Genomic DNA, 17,193 nt, shown 5'->3' with positions numbered 1-17,193 from the left:
TGGCAGCCAAGGCCGGCCAAAAAAGCTCGAGTTAGTGCTCAATCAAGATGCATTGACATCTATTTATCCTCTTTCAATTCATAGCAATTCATAGTGGAAATCGCCTTAAATGGCCATAATGGCAATTGAAGCCGGCTACAAGTTACTCCTAGTCGTCAATCTCATCTTCTCACGCAGTTTCGGAGTTCAATACGGCCTCAAATGCAAATCTTGTAATACCAAAGTTGTAGGTCTCATCGAGAGCTTTGATTTAAACCTATGGAAGTCCCTTTTGGACAATGGACCTAGGAGTTATGGCCTTCAAAATCAGTGTTGCGTAGATAAGTCTGAGTTCAAATAGTTTATCTTGTGATATATTTTTGAAAATCAAGATGGCGTTTTCAGAAGTTTCAATGAATACCAAATTTGTGGATCTTTTCGAGTACTGCAATTTCGAGTCTAGAAATGTCAAATTTGGAGTCCGGACGATGGAGATATCATCCTCGGAATAGAGAGTTACGAAAAAGGAAACTATAACCGACTCGAACTTGAATCCGATTCGAGTTCGGCTTGGACTCCATCTCAACCAGCCACCCTTAGCCCTATAAATAGGAGTTGCATATCCTCTCATATCCCTATTCCACGCCCTTATGTCCTAGACGTTGCTGCTGCCCTGTCCGTGCGCCGCCGTTCGATGAAGTCGCCACCGCCGCCGCCCGTGATGCGCTACCTCATTGTCGTCTCTGCAAATCCTTCTTCCTCGATCATCGCAGCTATTTGATGAATATTTTTACTCATGTCCAGTGAGATGAGAACATTTGTGCTACTCGAGAAGCAAGGAAGAGGAAGAGAAAATTGTTTCATACATGTGACGTGCAATACTTAGCAAGTTGAGCTAGTTGGAGTCCTGCTCACCAAATACTCATTACAACGGACTGTCTACGAAGAAAACGAATACGCGGCCAACCTCCACGTCGTCTGGATCGTGTACGTCGACTAAAACGAACACGCGGCCAACTCCCAAAAGATAAGAAGGCTTGTATACACCGGGGACTTCAAAATGTACATGCATGTGGCCAAACAACAGGACCATGCATACGTATCCAGGCACTTAAACAAATGCATGTTGTTAACAGCTTGGTTACTAGAGATAAGGATCACGTTGTTGGAGATAAACTCGGATCGGTTTAAATGAACCTTCACGTACGTGTCTATCTGAACCAGGTGGAGTTGCTTGGCCTATATAAAGGACCGAACACGCCAGAAGAAGGGGAGGATCCGAGCCACCGGAGGCACTGCTGCCTTTCTCATGCACACACAAACGCAAACGCCGACGCCCATCCGCCGGAGGCTCTGCTGCTCTTCCCATCTACACGTGCACACGCACATCCTCTCCCTCACGACATACACACATGACCATCCATCCATCTGAGAGAAGCACATCCATATTGAAAGGAAGATCCTGCACAAGTTCATCGACTGCAAATCATCGTTTCCAGGAGGAACACCATCGGCGGCACCAACTTAGCTTTGTCAAGCCACCGTCGCCAACGATGGTGTCCTCCGTGAAAACCATGATTTATGGTGAGTAGAAATCATCGAGATAAAAAAAACAACGGTACTTTCATGCGCGGTGGTGGGATCTATGGATTACCTGAGCCATTTAATAACTGCAAGGATGAGATCCCACTGCCATCCATCACATACCACCCAGTATTTTTGTTGGCATGAAGATACAATTTGGCCTCGTGCATGCGCACGGGAGTGATATTTCCTATAAAGCAAGCATCATCTATGTGAGAGTGCTAGCCGCAAGGCTGAGGCATGCAGATTCAAAATATATGTATCGACATCGTGGCCGGGTGTCGAGGTGATCGAGTAGGCCTAAAACACTATGGCTAAATGCCGATGAGGCTACAACCACTCTCATTGATTCACACGTCTATGACCAATGAGGCTAGATGAAATTATGGCCAAGTGCCAACGAGGCAAGGTCACTATACTATCAACACGTTCAAAACGGACGGGAACAGATGCACCATTGCTGGGCACCGACGAGGCAAAAGCAACCATACATCCATGTCCGATGATGGAGGCATACATGACTGGGAACCGATAAGGCGAAAGTCAACCCCTTCATCGCGGCACTCGCTCCATATAGCAAACGTGATGGTTGTATACCGTGACTGGGTTTCGGCAAAACAAAAGCCACCCGTGCCACATCCGCAAACACCGGTTATTGAATTTGCATCAACCTCTATGTCTATGGCGAGTGATACAAATTCAAAGATGATAACCCCAGCGCAGCTTAATCGGAGGTGTTCTGCAGCTTGCCCTACATATGTAATTAACCGGATGCGCCTAACCAGGCCCCGGGAATCGGCGACTACATAATCTCTCCAATCAGATAATCTCCATAAGCATCGACGCGGAAGACAGAATAGACAAACTGTCGCGGACTCATGTACTCTGTATATTAAAAAAGAATTAATGAAATACATGTTCCATGCATATGTATGTTCCTTGTCTATACACTTTTTTTTGTTTTCACAAACAAAATGGCACGCCCAGTGGGATCCAATTTTCCTCCCATCTTTGCTGTGCTCCAATGGTCGTTATAAAATTTTCCAATGTCCGCTCATGCATTGGACGATGCTTGCTACACAAACATAAAGTTTTCACCCTAACAGATTAATTGTGGCAGAAAACAAAGAGGATCAAGAAAGTGCCCGACTTGCATGTGCGTGGCTGAAATTAAAATCAGCATGTTATGTCTTATTATTTTGAAGGCAAGTGTGCCTGCTGTGACATACTAACCATGGCGGAAAACAAAGGGGCTTTGCCCAACCTGCATGCTACGTTGCTATAAAGTTAGCACGTAATGCATTTGTTAAAGCATACGGGGAGATTTTAATACGTGTATACACAAAACTTTGATTACATGGTGTGCTAATTGAAGGATTCCCTCTTGTAGGTGAGTCCTTCCCTGCCATCACCGTTGAAGAAGCCATGAGGTTTTCTCCTGATCCACGCCTGATCCAGTTCAACACGCATCCGCCTATGGTGATCCTCGAGTATGGAGATAAGATATACTTCCACCAGACACAAGATTTTGCTCAAGTCCATGCTACGGAGTCGAAGAAACACTACTACAAAACCTATTTTTCGAGACACTTAGGATTGATTTGTACAGACGGTTCATAGGAAAAACCGCTTGAGAAAGTGGCTGCGACCCCGTGTGGCCGAGGACCGCCTGTGAAAATGGAGCATTTACACAGGCGGTTACTTACGTGGACCGCCTGTGAAAATTGTGGAAATTACTTTTCACTTTCTAGAAGAAGGCAACACGTGTGATAGGTTTGGAATTCTGAAGGTTGAAGCTGTCTTCACAGAGGCCATGAGAGCAAGTTCGCGCGCGGAGTTGGAGCCGCAACGCGTGGACGTCGAGAGCACGGGACGGGTTGCTTAACTATGAGCCAGTCTGTTTGGTTCGCTACCGTATATTACTATATTTAAGATGTGACGGATAAATGGTTTATTATATCTTAGACAAATTTTGATTAAAAAAATTAGTCTATAACAGGTAAGATCGAAGGCTAAAAAACTATGACATGTCAAAATTATGGTAGCGAACCAAACTACTGTTAGAGAAAATTTGGTAAAGTATGACAGTAAATCAAACAGACTCTAACTCTTGAAGGATGATTTTTTAAAAAATTTAAAAATTATTTGTGTGCGTCCGTTTCAAAAAATTAAAAATTTGGACTCTTGGGATCTATCGCACTAATGCTCTCAAATTTAAAATATTATTAAAATAGTTATAAAAAATTCTAAAAAAATATGTTCCGTAGAGAATGCTATCATTTATCTCTTAAAAAAAATTCAGATCCTGAAATTCATCTTTTTATTTTTTATTGTATAAATCATATTTTTATTAGAAAATTAGAACATAATTTTTTATTTTTAAATATATCCCCCGTTGTCTGATGCTCAAACAGATGACAGGAGTCTTAGATTTGCAAGTTTTTAAAACAGACTAATACAGTTACAATTCATTATTTAAAAAAACATAAAATAAAAATTTCCGGGAAGGTCGATATTTGCGACTCGGACCAGCTCGGCTGTGATCTCTCGACCGTGATCTCGAACGCCATTCTGCATTTCTTAGGCCACTTCCTTGCCAACACAACAACATTGCCTGTAAAAAAACACAACAACATTGCAACAAAATGCCCTCATTTTTTTAAAAAAACATTGCAACAAAATCACCAGTCAATCAGCAAACTGTATTCCCAAAGAAAAGAGTATTGGATGCACACTTGCTGAGCTTACACTTGCCACTGTTTTATTTGGAAGAAACCAGGTCAACTTGAACCACAAGGCATTTTATTGTTCATTTTCCTTTCATCCGATCCAAGATTTCCAACAAAACAACTAATCATTGTTTAAAAAAACAACAACCAATCACTTTGGATAGTAGTATAAATTTGAATGTAAATGCTACTCCTTCAATTCAGAACGAGAAGAAAATTCGAACACAAGGCCTCGTTGATGGACTGATCAACGTCGTCCGTGCTACTGACAGATCAACGCGGCTCCAAGTCCGAGACGGAGACATCGTTGATTGACGGCTCTGGAGCTGCCACCATCGGGCCCTGGCCATCCGCTCCCCTCCCGCGCGCGTCCACGACCGCAGTGAGCGGACGGTCGGGAAGCGCGAAGGCCGGAGCGGTGGGCGCCGGCAGCGTGATGGAGCGGCTGTTGAGCATGACGACGACGGACGCCATCCCGGGCCGGAGGTGCTGGTCCTCCTGGACGCAGAGCAGCCCCATGTGGACGCACCTCAGAATCTCCTGCGGCCGCCGCCCGTCGGCGGGGCATCCCTCGAGCAGCTGCTGCACGCTCCCGCTGCTCCAGTGCCTCCAAACCTGCCCGTTTTTGAAGATGCGATGCAAGAATTAATTCTCTCTCAATTGCGATGCGTACGTGTTGCTAGTCAGAGGGATTCGTTCGAAGGTTACAACTTACAAAGGTAAGCAGATCTTCAGAAGATCCTGAAGCATGCGTATAGGTGTTGCGCCGGCCGGTGACGATCTCGAGGACAAGGACGCCGTAGCTAAAAACATCCGATTTGGCCGAGAAGATGCCGTGCAGAGCGTACTCCGGCGCCATGTATCCGCTGCATTTCGAATACACGGCATGTCAGGTAAACACAAATGGAGGGTGCCCGGAGGCCAGCAGCGAACTCACTATGTTCCGGCGATACGGCTTGTGTTACACACGCTCGCGTCCATGTTAAACAGCTTCGCCAAGCCAAAGTCCGAGATCTTGGGGTTCATGTCTGCGTCCAGCAAGATATTGCTCGCCTTGAGATCGCGGTGGATGATCGTCAGCCTCGAGTCCTCGTGAAGGTAGAGGAGCCCTCGGCCGATCCCCTCGATAATCTTGTGCCTCTGCCCCCAGCTTAGCTCCTGTTGTCGTGCAGGATCTGCGAGTTCGGTTCAGTTTACTCCACTTTTTAGCAAACAAAATGTCAAATCCCTAATTTACTTCCCCATCTTCCTCTTTCTCTCTCTTCTCTCTCTCTTCCACCTCTCCCGTCCCTCCCTGTGACCCGCTTGCCCCACCGCTTGCCCCGCCGCTTGCCGCGCCGCGTCGCGCCGCACTGTCGCGTCGCCGACCGGCAGTCCTCGCACCCCGTGCCGCCTCGCGCCCCGCGCCGCGCAGCCCCTCGCCCCGCGCGCCCGCCGGTCGCCAGCCTATATAAAGGGGTGAACAGTATCACCCTTCCCCCACCTCACACACTCTCTCTCTCTCCCCGAGCCCCTCCGCCGCCTCGCCACCTCACTCCGAGCGCCGCCGCCGATGAGCCCCGCCTCAGCCCCCTTTCTCTCTCTCCCTCTCCCTCCTTCCCCCTTTGGGCGTACCTGGACCTCTGTCGCCGCTCCCGTCGCCCTCCCGCTATCGGTGCGCCGCCGCTTTCTCGTCGCCGAGCCGCCGCCGCTCCTCCGCGCCGGGCCGAAGCCACTTCCCCACCGCCGGCTGCCCGCCGGCCAGATCCGACCGGCGAGGCCCGCCGCCGCCCGCGCCCCCCCTTCTCTCTCGCCCGCTCACGCTCTCAACTGCCCGAGCCGGCCCCCTCCTCTCTCTGCTCTCTCTTATATCTCCCTCTCTCTCTATGTGTAGCTGACAGGTGGGCCTCATTTTAGCCGAGTCGAGCCGCCCACTGAGCCCACCGACAAAATCGAGCTGAGCTTGAGCCGTGAGCCGCTGAGTCGAGCCGAGAGCTGAACCGGGCCGTGAGCCGATCCCAGAGCCGAGCCATGAGCCGTAAGCCGATTCCGAGTTGAGCCACGAGCCGACTCAGCAGAATATTCTGGGAATATTCTGCCCTTTTCTTTTTTCTGAATTTCTCTCCCGACAAAACTTTCGAAGCCCGTTTTTCCTCCGTCCTAACTCCGTTTTCAACGATTCTTCCAACGATATTCATCTAAATTCGAGATCTACCCAATCATGTCAATTTCATAATTTTTTGTAAATTATTTGGTTATTGTTTTAATCGTTTGATTGATTGTGTGCCTCTGTCGTTGTTGCGATTATTAGAGGAAGAAGCATTCGAGGAAGACCCCGAGGACCCGGAGTTTGAAGAAGGAGCAGACGAGGACTTCAACGAAGGCAAGTCCTACAACCGTTGATCATGTTGATCCTATATTTTTAAACACAATCCGTAGAGCCGTTGTTTCAAATAATAGGAGTATGCATGATTAGATTAATAGTTGTGATTTTTTAAGAAATGCTAGAATAGTTATGACCTAGTTTGTTCATCCCATGCCTTGTTATTGTTACCTTTATTCCGTTGAAACCCTAGAAGGATCCCAACATCAACTATAATGATTATTTGGATGAATGCTTGTTTACTAATATGCTTAGGATTGCTTTGCTCAAAAGAAAGAGCTAGATTATTTACATATGATAATCATGCTTTACAATGTGAAGTGATGTGTGCTTGGTGCGTGTGTGTGTAAAACTCGTGTTCTTGGAAAAACTCTAGAGTAGTGTTGACGAGGGTGAGTAAGGTGTCCCACAAAGGTGGGAGCTACCTTTGAGCAAGGTTCGTCTTTGTGGTGTTCTTGCTGGGAGACTCTTGCCTCGGTCGTATAAGGACTGGTTCGCTGTGACATCTCACATAGTATCCACTCGTACAACCACATGGCCTGTATGGGCAGGACTTGACCTAACCCCTCTGACTTAGTGCGGTACCCACCCGGATGCCGGTAGTGGCAATGAGAACCAGGAGAAGACTTGGGTAGTGTGTAGCCCAAGGTCCGGCTGGTGATATTGTTGAGGCTATATCAAAACCTTGGGATTGCTAAGTGGTCATTCCCGTGAATCTTTTAAGGCCCCTGGTATCTTAGTGCCCCATGGGTGGATATTGTGACTTCATTGTGAGGTTGTTGCGTCTCGTTATAACAGCTTCACCAGTTGCTAAAGTGGGAGCCTGTGCATATCTTATGGGTAAAGTGTACAACCTCTGCAGAGTGTTAAATCTATCCAGATAGCCGTGTTCTCGGTCAAGGACATGCTATGGTTTGGTCACAATAATTAGCTTTTTGGCGTGAGTATCTCCTTGGTATGTGAGTGGGCTGTGTGCCCGTGTTTTCGAAAAGAAATGTTTTAGCTTTGTGCCCTAAGCCTCCTAGACTGTGTGTCCGCTGGCAAAAGACTTGTGGGGACTGGCGAGATGGATGTATCTCCCCCAGGGCCGTCAACCCCCATAAGCTCAACTTATGTATTTCTCTTCAAAAATGTTTTTATTGAAGTTAGTCTTTGCAAAATGAACCTTGCATCAACAAAACTAGCTTTCCGTAAAACCTAAAAGACTCTACAGCCTTACCCTTGATCTACCTTTAAGCATCTAATTTTTCCTCCTTAGGTAGGACTTGTTAAGTATCTTATGTACTCACACTTGCTAATTGTGGATCTAGATGATCCAGAGACTGACTTCGTCGAAAGAGAAGATGAAGATTAGTGAAGCCGGTTTCGTCTGCACTCAAGCTGCCTGTAGGGTATGGGTCACTTTTATGTGTTTCCGCTGTGCTTTGGGGGTTTGTTAATTTATACCTACGGGCTTCTGTTGTTATGAACTCTGTGTTGTACTCTATTATCGTATTTATTCGATGTATGTCTGTGATGTCTATTTCTGTTGAAGTTCGTGCATACTAGCTACTGATCTAAAGACTGATATGAGCTACACGAGATAACTTAAAAGGAGAGGTCGACACAAAATGGCCGAGTGAGGAGTGATCTGAAACGAAATGACTGTAAAACTGTAGGATCATGGTCATCTGAATGAAAGTACCGAAGAGGATCTTGTCGAGGCTGTTGTTGAGGAGGAACTCGTACACGAGGAGCCTCTCGTGTTCTTCGATGCAGCAGCCCAGCAGGCGCACCAAGTTCTTGTGCTGCAGCTTTGCGAGCAGGACGACCTCGTTCTTCATCTCCACTTGTCCTTGCTGCGAAGTTGCTGACAATCTCTTCACTGCAATGTCCTGCCCGTTTTGCAGTGTACCCTGAAGAACATTTAGATCAGATTATCAATCTGTACTTATGCCAAATATTATGGTCAGGTATGTAAACCAGGTTAGTCAGATTAATTTCCAGGTTCAAGTCTTAAGCCTAGTTACTTTGTAAACTGATCCAAACCCGCCTTCGCCGAGCTTGTTTTCTTCTGAAAAGTTGTCAGTGGCTGCTCGTAGGGTGCTCAAATCATACAGCAGAGACTCTGAACTTCTCATTTCTTCTTCATCTACAACATATACAACAGTCAGTCCTGAATTTTGCACCACAATTTCCTAACAGTTCTTCGTCAGATAACTTAGGCTTGTTTCTGAACTTACCGGGGCTTGCAATTTGGACACGCTTGTGGGGCTTTCCGTTCCTCTTGCAGAGATAGAGTGCAGCAACTAGCAGCAAAACCAACAGCGTGACAGAAACAGGAATTGACACGAGCAGAGCTGTCCTGACTCTTTGATTACTTCCTGCAGTAATAGTAAAACAAACATCAAGTTTTTTCAACGGACTTTCTAAAGAACATCACGACTCTGTGAAAGGCACATATCATGCTGTCATGTTTGCAAAAAAGGATGGAGACAGCTCCGGCGCCATTTTTGTCCAGGCAAGACGCAAGGTTGAAACTAAAAGTCCAAAAGAAGAGAGGAAGAAACGGTGTTCATGGCACCGGCGCTGGACACGTTAACGCAGTGGCACTAGCATAATGCACAGCTACAAGCCACAACAAGTGTCAACTAGAAAATGCGTTACGAAAGGGACAGGAGTAGGGACAGGAGTACAGACAGGAGACCGGAGACTCACCGTTGCTTCCTGGCACGGAGTGATCGTTGACGTTGACTGGCCCGCCTCCCGGGGCTGGCGCTGGCGACATCGCCGCCTCGGCTGCCTGGACGTTGTAAAACGGGTACACCTCGAACCGGATGGAGCAGCTCTGGTAGAAGAGGCGGCCACCCTGCTTCCCGTCGCAGTGGTTCGGGATGGAAGCCACGGCGTTGGAGAGGCAGAGGTTGCAGTCGTCCGCGGCGAGGTCCCGCGTGCACTGCACCATGCCGTAGGTGTTCACGAAGGGCGTGAGTGCGGCCGAGCCGGCCGCGAACATCCGCGAGGACGCGTACGCAGCCCTCGCTGTGAGGTTTCTCATCAGCGCGCCGAGCTGCGACCTGAACTGCTCCGGCTGCGTCGCGTTCTTCGGGTTGCACACGTAGTACCACTTCGACGTGTCGACGGCGCCGAAGAAGCTCGCGTTGGAATGCCGGAGCACGCAAGTATTGTAGAAGACCATGGCGTTCTTCTGGCCGGGGCACCTGCTGGCCATGTCCCGCGCCGAGTCGTCGAGGCATGTGAGGCAGTTCGAGGCGTTGACGTCGGCGCGGCACTGCGCGAGGCCGTACGCCTGGTCGGGCGCGGCGCCCGTGGTGCTCTTGGAGAACCCGGAAGACGCGGCCGCGGCGCTGGGGAGGGAGGAGAGGAGTGCGTCGAGGTTGGCCTGGAACGCGCTGCCGGGCGTGTAGCCCGTGTTGTTTGGGCAGTAGGTGTAGACTGGATCGCCGGCGTTGGTCGGTGCGGTGAGGAGGGACGAGCAGAGGAGGAGGAGGGGGAGAAGATTGGACATGGCTCCCGGGGAAGGCGGCTGCTGTTTTGCTGCAGCCGGAGCTCAACTCACGCTATCACCTGGACACACTCAAACCAACATCTGGTTAGAGACAGAAGCTACAGTAGACTGAAGAACGCTCTGAGCTCGACTCTGTTTTGGTGCTGCCGAACTAACTTGCATCGTTTTCTGATTCTTGTTAAATAGCCAAACGGAAACATGCACATGCATTACATGGGCTGATTGCCCGACTCTTTAGCCCCTCGTGGCCTAACTGGCCTTGTCGTGAACATGCGCAAGACCCAGCCTAACGGATTAACTTGTTGTATTAAAGTATATTTTAGCAACATTATGATTAAATTGATTCTGAATTTAAATGTATATATAAAAGCATAACTGCCAACATATATCATATAGGTAAACATGAGCATTTCAAAAGCATATATGAAAGAACATAAGCTACTCATAGATACAAATGAATCAAGAATGATAGTTGACAATGAGAGGCAATATAACACATAAACAATTGTTAAAACAAAGTTATAGCTCTCAGTGTGAGTTACCGAATTAACGGCCATCCAACGCATACTAAGATGTTACCGATCAGTGTATCAAATCACCTCTAGAGCTAGGCCGAGCTACCCTAGTTTATGATTAAGTGTACAGCTCTGAAAAAACTAAAGCACAATACCAGTCGGCCTCCACAGACAACAGAGAGAGAGCCGAACAAAGAGAACAGCAGGGCACCCAAACCTACCAGGACTAGGCACCAACAAAGACAGCCGAAGGCAACAGACCAACACCAAGCGCCACAAAAAGGCACCAGATCAACAGACAAGTCCAAGGGTGCCCTTGCCAACAAGAACAGAGAGCAGCAAGTGCTCTCTAAAGTCACTGAGCCAAGACAGAGCCACTGAACAGAGGGTGCCAAAAGGCACACCACAGTGGACACAAAACTGATTAACAGAGATACAACTAGATCAACAACTGGCGACTACGGCCTAGCTTAAGAGCACAATTGAAACACTAATCATACTTAGCCCGCAATCATCACAGAGCAGATTATTGCCTCTTCTAGCATGCATATACATTAACTTCTAGCATGCATATACATTAAAATTGACTGAGAATCAAAATGCACGCTAGAATGTAAAGGAGGGATTCGAACGAGCTTATTATCCAACAAGATGAAGATGGCAAGGCACACGAATGTGCTGTCCCAGAAAACAGAGACTCCCCCTCTATGCCGAGGACAACTGGGAGTTGTTTTCAGAGATACAATGCCACAGAGCCGGCTGCGAGGCACACCACAGCCGGCACCTGAGAAGCAGAGAAAACCACAACAGCAAGAGTCCAACACCGGGCCAAGGCGAAGTAGCCGAACACCATCCACGACAATCAGCATCGAGCGCGATCACCACTGGACAATAAACGCAAGGCAACACGACACAGAAAGCACCGAGAACTGAGCAACCATCCTGCGCCCAAAATCAGCACGGGACCAGAACCTGCAAGCAATGGTGTGCACGAAGGCACAGCCCAGAGACCACCACGCCGATGACACCACAGACCCGCACGCGCACACGCGCAGCCGGCGACTGAGCCGCCAAGCACCGCACAAGCGGAAGGCGCCACGCCAAATCCCGCACGAGGCCGGCGAGAGAGAGCCGACGGGAACTCGACCGGAGACGAGCTCTACTGCGTCGGTCGTCACCCCACCGGAAGGAGCCGGCACAGCCTCACGCGCGCGCGAGAGAGAGAGAGAGAGAGAGAGAGAGAGAGAGAGAGAGAGAGAGAGAGAGAGAGAGAGAGCCGCGGTGGCGAGCGCAAGTGAAGAGCAGGGAGTAGAAGATGGGGAGAAGCTCAGGTGAGTGAACCTATTTTTCAAGGGAGAAGGAGAGACCCGGCTTTAACCCCACGACGCCACAACGGCGCACCGAATCTGCCGGACGGCAAACTGGCGACCGGGAAGGGCGGAGCCCCCCCCCCCACGCGTCTCTGTGGCGTCGGCCGCCAGCTCCAGGAGCTCGGGCACCCTTTAGGTTAGGAAGCCGGCCGGGTGGGCTGCTCGGCCTTCGGGCCTTGAAGCGACCCACTTGGTCTGGCCTCTTCCTTTCTCTTTTTTTTTTCTTTTAAGGAATTTGCTCAATTCAAATTTGACTTCAACTCAAATTCGAATTTTAAAGGGAAAACCCCCTCAAATTCCAACAATCGCCACCTTTTACCTTTCAAAATTCGACTGACTCATATGGACATCATTACTGTTTTAATATACTAATTTTTTCCGATGAAGGTGCGATTAAGCTTGAACCTTGCCTAGCCAAAGAAACTACGACCCCGCACAGACAGTTTGGAGGACTAGACCTTGATCCAGTGCCTTGGTGTGGGGGCTTTCACTTCAAAGACATATAGCACAGGGCAGTTGAACTGCTCCTCAAACGGGGCAGGGCTTTACGGTCATGCCCTTGTATCTTTTCATGAACTCACTAGAGAGTATCCCTTTTTCTCTCCCGGATCACGACCTCATGATCAGTTCACATAGGTGAGCTCTTCAAGAAATCCTGTAGGACGATTTCCCGCCATCTGGCGTAGAGCTCATTAAGAGCGTATGCTCAGCCTACCATACAGATGAAGCACTGCAGCTGATGGGACCCAGGAAGAGGTGCTTCTAGTGTCAACTAGCTTCATTTCCTACAACCTGAATCACGGGATCTCCAATCACTCAGGATAGGTATCCACTATTGAAACCTAACAGGGTAAGAGCCCCATTCCCTCAGACGCTGCCTGGATTGGCCTCCTCGCCAAACGCTTAGTGAAAGGATCAGCCAAGTTCTTTTCAGACTTGATGTATTCCACTGCAATTACACCAGTCTCTCTGGCATGCCTACATGACTTTAACCGTCTCCGAATATGTTGGGAGGTTTTCAAGTTGTCCTTTCTACTCTGAACTTTGATAATCACAGCCTGATTATCACAGTATACTAGGACTGTTGGAATTGGTTTTTCCAGCACAGGAAGGTCTGATATAAGGTCTTTCAACCACTCTGCCTCCATCGTTGCTGAATCTAGGGCAATTAGTTTAGCCTCCATGGTAGATCGTGTTATCAATGTCTGCTTAGACGATCTCCATGACACGACCCCACCAGCTAGAGTGAAAGCATAGCCACTTGTAGCTCTCATTTCATCCGAGTCACTGATCCAGTTAGCATCACTGAATCCTTCTAAGACTGTTGGATGACCGGTATATTTAATACCGAGGTTCATTGTTCCTTTTAAGTACCTGAGTACCCTTATCAGCGCTTCCCAATGATCATCTCCTAGGTTGGACGTATAATGACTCAACCTACATACTGCATATGAGATGTCTGGTCTCGTCGCATTGCTCAAGTACATAAGAGATCCAATGACCTGTGAATACTTCAGCTGGTCTATGGGTTCACCAGAGTGTTTATGCAATTTGAGATTTGGATTATAGGGTGTGGAGACTGGCTTAGCGTCCATCTGCCCGAATCGGGTTAGGACCTTCTCCACATAATGAGACTGAGATAAAGTAATCTCATTCTCCCCCTTTAACAGCTTGATGTTTAATATGACATCAGCTTCACCCATGTCCTTCATGTCAAAGTTCTTGGAGAGGAATTCTTTTGCCTCCTTGATAGTTTCCATGTCGGTCCCAAAAAGTAATATGTCATCTACGTATAAACACAGAATGACACCTTTGCTCCCAACAAATTGATAGTACACACACTTGTCAGCTTCGTTTACACAAAACCCGGCAGTGATCAACGTGCTATTGAATTTCTCATGCCATTGCTTAGGAGCTTGCTTTAGACCATACAGGGATTTAACCAAACGACACACTTTCTTTTTCTGGCCTTTTACTATGAATCCATTAGGCTGCTGCATGTATATCTTCTCATCCAGCTCTCCATTTAGGAAAGCGGTCTTCACATCCATTTGATGAACATGGAGTTTGCATGTAGTGGCAAGTGCTAATAGTACCCGGATCGTAGGTAAACGGGCCACAGGAGAATACATATCAAAGTAATCCTCCCCTTCCTTCTGAGTAAAACCCTTATCCACTAAGCGGGCCTTGTACTTTTCTATAGTACCATCGGGTCTCCTCTTCCTCTTAAAGATCCACTTACACCCTACCGGTTTGCACCCAGCTCGAAGCTCTGCTATTTCCCACGTTCCGTTAGCCATGATGGAATCCATCTCGCTACGGACTGCTTCCCTCCAGTACTCCGCATCTGGAGATGCGTATGCCTCTATGAGGGATCATAGTTCCTCATCCACTAAATAAGTGACATAGTTATTGCCCAGTGACTTTTCAGTCCTCTGTCTCTTACTCCTTCTCAACTTCAGATCTGAAGCGGGATCATACACACTCGAAGGAATAGAGTACGGCTCACTAGACCCATCTGGAGCGACTATCTCATTTCCTCTCATCAGAAAGATGTCTTCAAAGAATGTCGCATCTCGAGACTCCATAATGACATTAGTAGCGACTTCGCTCGTCTTGGATTTGACCACTAGAAATCTATAGGCTGCACTGTTTGTAGTGTAACCAAGGAAGACGCAATCTACGGTCTTTGGTCCTAGCTTTCTCTTCTTCGGTAAAGGCAGACTAACTTTAGCAAGACAGCCCCAAGTCCGAAGGTGAGAAAGGTTTGGCTTTCTCCCTCTAAATCCTTCATACGACATCTCCTCGCGGTTGCGTGGAGGCACCCTGTTTAGGACATAGCATACTGTGAGAACTGCCTCGCCCCACCATACATCCGACATACCTGAACTCTGCAACAAGGAATTAACCAAGTCGCAGATAGTTCGGTTCTTTCGTTCGTCAACCCCGTTTGACTGGGGTGAGTATGGGGCAGTGGTTTCATGAATGATTCCACTTTCTGCACAGTATTTAGAGAATAGGTTGGAGAGATACTCTCCTCCTCTATCAGACCTTAAGCGTTTAATCTTCCTTTCTAATTGGTTTTCTACTTCAGCTTTATAGATTTTGAAATGTTCTAGTACTTCATCTTTCGTTCTCATTAGATAGATATAGCAATATCTAGTTGCGTCATCTATTAAGGTGAGGAAATAGCGTTTACTACCTTTAGAAATTATGCCATTCATTTCACATACATCAGAGTGGACAAGGTCTAGAGGAGAATTGCCTTTCTCTTCTACGGTCTTGAAAGGTAGACGAGGTTGCTTTGCTTGCACACAAATCTCACATCTAGAAGCATCAAGTTTATATTCAGGAATCAAATTCATGTTGCTCAAACGTTTAATGGCCCTTGAATTAATGTGACACAATCGGGAATGCCACACATCATGGTTCTTATTACAAGACTTATGAATAGCAGAAAATGAATAATTATTCATTACAGACATACGGAACAGACCGCCAGACTCATACGCCTTCCTTATGAAATTTCCAAACTTAGTCAGAATGACTTTATTGGACTCGAACACTAACTTAAAACCCTGGCGAAGCAGCTGTGACACTGAGATGAGGTTCCGGTTCATGGTCGGCATGAACAGTACATCCTTCAAGATGATCGTCTTGCCTGAAGTCCTCTTTAGACAGACCTGTCCAATCCCACGTACTGTTGTCGGTACACCGTTACCCATCAAGACAGGGCCACTTGCTGCACCTTGAAAAGAAGAGAACGCAGAGCGATCAGCACATATGTGTACAGTAGCACCATAATCAATCCACCAATTATTAGATGGACTTGCCATAAAGGCCTGTGGTACATACCCCTTGGAGCTGGACGGACCCAGCACCACATTTGCTTCCTTGCACTGCTTAGGAGCCGGACATTTTCCCTTCTTGTCCCAGCACCTGCAAGCAGTATGCCCGGCCGTGCCGCAGACATAGGAAATGAAGTCCTCTCTCTTCCTCTTCATCTTCTTGCCTTTGGGCTTGTTCTGATTCTGATTCTAAGGAGGCTGAGCATTGTTCTTCTTCTGCTTCTGGTTTTGGAATCTCGACGACGACCCCTTCTCCACTAGGTGAGCCTGGACCTGTGGTGATGGCTTGTTGCTGGCCCTTGCACATTCCTCGACATTGATAGCAGCAGACAGCTCAAAGAGCGTCATTTGTTTCTTCATGTGCCGGCGAGCGGTCACGAAGTCATGCCATGAGGACGGCTGCTTTTCCAGAATGGCATTCACCATAAAATTATCTGTAAGGATGCAGTTGTACTGGAGTAAGTCCCTGACTATGAGCTGAAGCTCCTGTAACTGCTCCATCACAGACCTTTCCTCAGACATTTTAAAGTTGAGGAAATTTTCTGTAGTGAATGAGTCATTGCCATTATCCACCTCAGAGAACTTGTTCTCTAGCTCTTCCTAGAGATCCTTGGCCGAAGTGAATCCCGAATACACATCAAACAGACGGTTTGACAGAACGTTCAGCAGACGAGACATGCAGGCTTGATTTGCGTCTTCCCATTTAGCCTTTTCCGCATCAGCGATGGCCTTCACTGTCGCATCAGCATCTGCTGGCGTAGCCTCAGGGAGAGCACTCGTCACGACCCAAACCAACTTCAGGTCGGTCAGCCACATCCTAGTCTTAATCTGCCAGCGTTTAAAGCATGCGCCGTCGAACGCGTCAGGTTTAATGACGTCAGAGTGAGCGGCCATTAATCTCTGTTTTTTGGATTGTTGTATTAAAGTACATTTTAGCAACATTCCGATTAAATTGATTTCGAATTTAAACGTATATATAAAAGCATAACTGCCAACATATATCATATAAGTAAACATGAGCTGGCACAGCCTCGCGCGCGCGCACGCGCGCCCGAGAGAGAGAGAGAGAGAGAGAGAGAGAGAGAGAGAGAGAGAGAGAGAGAGAGAGAGAGAGAGAGAGAGAGAGAGAGAGCCGCGGCGGCGAGCGCAAGTGGAGAGCAGGGAGTAGAAGATGGGGAGAAGCTCAGGTGAGTGAACCTGTTTTTCAAGGGAGAAGGAGAGACCCGGCTTTAACCCCACGGTGCCACAACAACGCACCGAATCCGCCGGATGGCGAACGGGCGACCAGGAAAGGCGGA

At 47.8% G+C, this 17,193-nt stretch overlaps 2 protein-coding genes across 2 annotated transcripts in view; one reads left to right on the top strand and one right to left on the bottom strand.

Annotated features, from left to right (window-relative positions):
* LOC133929134 (cysteine proteinase inhibitor-like) overlaps positions 1-16,100 on the top strand; it is a 75,034-nt gene extending 58,934 nt beyond the window's left edge. The window contains exon 3 of the mRNA XM_062375766.1: positions 16,090-16,100. The gene's annotated coding sequence lies outside the window, so the exon portion shown is untranslated. The remainder of the gene's footprint in view (positions 1-16,089) is intronic.
* LOC133929128 (cysteine-rich receptor-like protein kinase 44) lies at positions 4,250-10,438 on the bottom strand. Its single transcript, XM_062375752.1, has 7 exons — positions 9,352-10,438; positions 8,877-9,017; positions 8,664-8,785; positions 8,339-8,549; positions 5,230-5,467; positions 5,008-5,158; positions 4,250-4,907 (listed from the first exon to the last, which is right to left on the bottom strand). The coding sequence occupies exons 1-7, from the start codon at positions 10,160-10,162 to the stop codon at positions 4,566-4,568; spliced, it is 2,016 nt and encodes a 671-aa protein (XP_062231736.1). The 5' UTR covers positions 10,163-10,438; the 3' UTR covers positions 4,250-4,565.
* Positions 16,101-17,193: the final 1,093 nt, after the last annotated feature.

Source organism: Phragmites australis, chromosome 9, assembly GCF_958298935.1.
Source record: "Phragmites australis chromosome 9, lpPhrAust1.1, whole genome shotgun sequence".
Lineage (NCBI taxonomy): Eukaryota > Viridiplantae > Streptophyta > Magnoliopsida > Poales > Poaceae > Phragmites > Phragmites australis.
The sequence above is the reverse complement of the archived record's forward strand: the minus strand, read 5'-3'. Positions and strand labels throughout refer to the sequence as shown.